We start from the raw sequence: 4,315 nt of genomic DNA, 5'->3' as shown, positions 1-4,315 counted from the left end.
ACCTCACGCGAGAACTTCTGACTCATTCGTCACCAGCCATATCGTTCGCGATAGCACGATGCCACACATTTGATAAGTAATCTTCAATTTCTTAAGAAACAGCAACGATTGGAAGATAGGATTTGTAACAGTCACCAACCTCCTCCTCCCGGGGGCAACACGGAAGCATTGCATATCGCAACTCGCTTATCTCGTGCATCGCGCATCATGAATCAACCTGTTGTTGTTTTTGTTGTTGCTGCTGTTACACCCTTACCAATTCACGGTGCCCAACGATGACCTTCTAAGAAACCGCTTACCTTTCGTTGGCCCTTGACCGTCGATGGTCGCTGCACTGCCTGCGGTGCGCCCGTGTGCATCTCTGCACCTCTCCTCGTGAGTCTGTGGCTGAGAGGAGGACGGGCTGTCGACAGGAGAGTGTCAACCGCTTCGTAACAATTTGCACATCAATTTCAATTTACCGTCCCCTGACGGGCGGCCGCCCGGCCAGCCGGGCACCATTCTTGCTTGCGTCTCCGCCTTGCGCTTGTTCCGGCCGCTACGCATCAGCATGCTGAGTCAACACCAACGGCTTCGGCACTTATCAGCAGGCGCGCAGCGTTTGGATATGCTGACTCACAGCATAACGATGTGGTGGTACGAGGGTGTGTGCCGCTAACGAAACGACATCGAGAATGCTCAGCAAGAAAGAGCGCGAACGAGAATGAGAAAGAAAGCGACCAGAACAGCGACGGCACTAACTCCCACGTTCTAGTGTCTCTCTTTCTTCGTGAAGGTCTTTCCACGTCCGGCTGAAGGTTGAACTCCAAGACGCCACCGAGAACCGTCGCGCGCGCGCGCGCCGCGTCTGCGAGTACAGTGAGAGGGCACCAAGGAGGCCAAGCGATCAAATGGCGATCGTCGAGCGATCGTTGATTGAAGTATCTCCAGAAAGAATGGCTCTGCGCCACGAGGTTCGACTGTGGATCTCCAGAACACATTCTCGCAATTCCTCGCAATCAGTCCGTCATTTTCCGGGCATCTTTCTCTCGCTCACACTCTCGCTCTCTCTCTCTCCCTTACTCTCTCCTGCTCTCTCTCTCTCTATTGCTCACTTTCACTCGCCACCATCACGGCATGGCCAAGAGATAGCGGTCCCACGCGGCGTCGGCATCGGCGGCCTTTAGTTTATTTCCCCTTGCGGTCTCGATCGGTTCGTGCTTGTCGTGTTCTGCGGACCTCTACTCCACTGGATCGCGTGTGCTCGCTCAGTGATTCGATAGTGACGGCAACAGAACGGCAATGGCCATACCAAAGAACGCAGGTTGTTGGTGGTTGATGGTTCTCGGCACGATCCTGATGCCCACGGTGGCCCACGGTTCTACGACGACGTTTACGCGTAAGTGGTCCTCGAAGCCAGCACCTGGACCTTGGTGAGGCTGAAGCAATACTTCCTGGAACACTGGAAATGGGCGCGACACCTGGATTTATGGTCTCAATCATCAGCACCTCATTCGCAACCCTCTCGGCGCAGGTCAACTGACGGGGGTGAAGGCCGTTCGGCCATTTGCATCGGAATGCTGTGCTGTCGGCTACAGAACCGGCCAACGGCCTTCCAGAAAGTGAAGAGAGCTGGGGAGAGCAGAGGAGAGAAAGAGTGACGAGCTAGAAAGGGCAACCAAAGGCCAATAAAAAACTCATTCACGCCGCACGCCGCACACCGACCACAAATGGTGGCGTGGTCGCAGTTCGCGCAAGAGTTCGCGATCGTGTCCTCGTCGTCGTTGTTGTGGTACCGTCCATGTGGTACCGTCCATGTGGTACCGCTATCATCCCATCGCGGAAGTGTCATTAGGGTGGTGCCGGAAGAATGTCGCTCTGTCAAAGGGACAGCGCTTCCTCGTCAACTTGCCGTCGTCGTGGAGTACAGAACAGTGTGATGTCGGTAGCTTCTGCTGGCAAACGAGTTGACAACTACAACGACGACGACCATGATAAGGGATGAATGCAATCCACACAAGCGACAAGCAACTTGACAAGCTATCTTGGCTCCCAAACTCAGCACGGGGGATCTCCTTGGAATGTTTTGCGATCTAAAAAGATCACGTTCGAGCGTCTTTTTCTAACAGAACATAGCAACAGAGAGCGAGAGAGAGAGTGCGTCTAATCTAGCGTTTGGAATACGCAAAACGGAATCGGCTCAACGCGGCCAGCCCGGGTTAATTGATGTGAAACGATTAATTGAGATGGAGAGCGAGCGCGCGCGCGCGCCCGTGATCTGCAAACACAGCACCAGAGACCCACTGGTCGCTAATTGGTGGATTGCGAAGCGGACTGGCCGGTGTGTCCGTGTCTCTGTGCGCTATGAGTTATTGTCCCTGCGCGCGATGCGACCGAACCGTTAGAATTTTGTGTTAGAATTTATCAGCTTCGCTTCGCATCAGCTGCCACGGAATGCCTGGAGTGATTTACGATTCACGGGCGATTCACGGGCGATCGAAACCCGAAGAACCGAACTCGAGAGGCTCCTCATGGTCATTAGTGGTGGTGCACGGTGGCAAATGGATGTTTAATGTATTATCGTCTTCCTCGTCTTGTCGTTCTTTTCGTTCGTTCGTTTAGGAATAGGCCAAGAAGCGACCGGTTGTCCACGGAACAGCCCATCGTTGAACCGGTGTATCGAGCAGGCAATTCAGTATTACATTAGCTACATGTACACCGGACTGATCTCGGAGAGGACCTCCGTGTCATCGCTCGATCCACTCGATCTGCCGGATGCGACACTTATCCAGAACGATGACGTGCTATCCACTTCGAGCAAGCGGAGTACTACCGGTTTCCGGAATATGTACATCACGGATGTCCGGTGCGTTTAAGGAACTCCTCTCTTCATCTGTCTGGCCACTCTGCTGACTTATCTTTTTCCCGCTCATCTTCCACCAGGACCGACATTGCTCGGTTGGAGTTTTTCTTCAAATTTCACGTCGCAGCCATCGACACACGGGGCACATACCATGCGCGCCTTCTGCGCCATCCAGGCATTGCCGAATGGTCCCAGATGACGTACTCGATACGTAAGTGTAATCATCAGGAGGCCATGCACTGGAACTCTGCTGTAATCAACTACTGGTGTCTGCCCCTTCTTATCAGGCAACTCGACGATCGCGATGCAACTGAAGGGGAGCAACGTGGAGCACGAGGACCGCGTGTATCTGAAGGTGAATGTGACGCAGTGGGAGCAACAGATCGGTGACCATACCGTCGGCTTCCGGTGGTTCACGATGAGCGGTAACTACAGCCAGCACGCCGATCGGTTCGAGCAGATACGGGGCCGCGACATTCTGCCCGTGGTCGAGCGGGAGCTGATGGGGAGCCTGCAGCTGCGGTTTCAGCAGCTCCTGAACGAGGTGCTAAGCTTGGCGCCGTTCGATCGCTTCTTTCCCACGCCGTACTAGTCTGGGCAGCACAGGGCGCCACCGGGCGCGATAAGCACGCCCGCTCGCCCGCTCGTCCGCCCGCTTGTTTGTTTGTTTGTTTTGTACATAGACACGAGAAGAGAGCAAGATAGAGAGAGAGATTCTAGGGTATAAGAAACTGTGACACTTGTTTTATAATAAACGTCGAATATTTACCGTAAGCAAAGAAGTGAACAGGAACGCTACTTGGGGATTTTTTGTTCTTTTTACAAAACGAAATAATATTGACAGTTGATTAGTGATTGCCAATGAAGTGTAATTATTACTTGCAACATTATTATTTTCATTAATTTCATTTCAAGATCGTTGATCGGATATCCGAAGAGAATACCAACCATATATTGTTATTGTAAAGTATTATCATGTCGATGACAACAGTTTTTCCCGGTATCTATTTGCGAAGAGAGAATCTTTATAAGTCAATAACGTTGTTGTAATATTGTAATCTAATAAACCATCTTATAACGAGCGATGGGTAACATTTAAACTAAATTTAGTTATCGTTTAATTTGATTAGAACAAATCTAAATAGGCATAAAATACAACAAGGATCATCCTTATCTTGCAACAATCTCTCATTACATGCAAGAGAAAGAAAGCGTCCACCAACTCACGCTGTACACTGTAATCGCGGTCGACTTTTTTTCAACTTGCACGCCACTTGTACGAACGATCGCAATTGTTGCGCCGAATGATCGTTTGTTCGCTTTGAATTCGATCTTGTTCTGTTAACGTAAACTGCTTCTATCAGCGCTTCTACCTTTATTTTTCATTTCCCTTTTAACCAACATCACTTTTCCTTTTGATAGCTTCTGGATCTTTAACCTCCAATTGTTTTCTAACCATCGATCATGTTGTAC

General features: G+C 50.8%; 1 protein-coding gene across 1 annotated transcript; it reads left to right on the top strand.

Annotated features, from left to right (window-relative positions):
• Positions 1-1,189: 1,189 nt before the first annotated feature.
• Positions 1,190-3,846, top strand: LOC126569647 (uncharacterized). The gene is made up of 4 exons (XM_050226889.1): positions 1,190-1,378; positions 2,602-2,845; positions 2,923-3,053; positions 3,130-3,846. The coding sequence occupies exons 1-4, from the start codon at positions 1,282-1,284 to the stop codon at positions 3,432-3,434; spliced, it is 777 nt and encodes a 258-aa protein (XP_050082846.1). The 5' UTR covers positions 1,190-1,281; the 3' UTR covers positions 3,435-3,846.
• Positions 3,847-4,315: the final 469 nt, after the last annotated feature.

The sequence above is a fragment of the Anopheles aquasalis genome, chromosome 2, assembly GCF_943734665.1.
Source record: "Anopheles aquasalis chromosome 2, idAnoAquaMG_Q_19, whole genome shotgun sequence".
NCBI classification, from domain to species: Eukaryota; Metazoa; Arthropoda; class Insecta; order Diptera; family Culicidae; genus Anopheles; species Anopheles aquasalis.
This window is presented reverse-complemented; position numbering and strand designations above follow the sequence as displayed.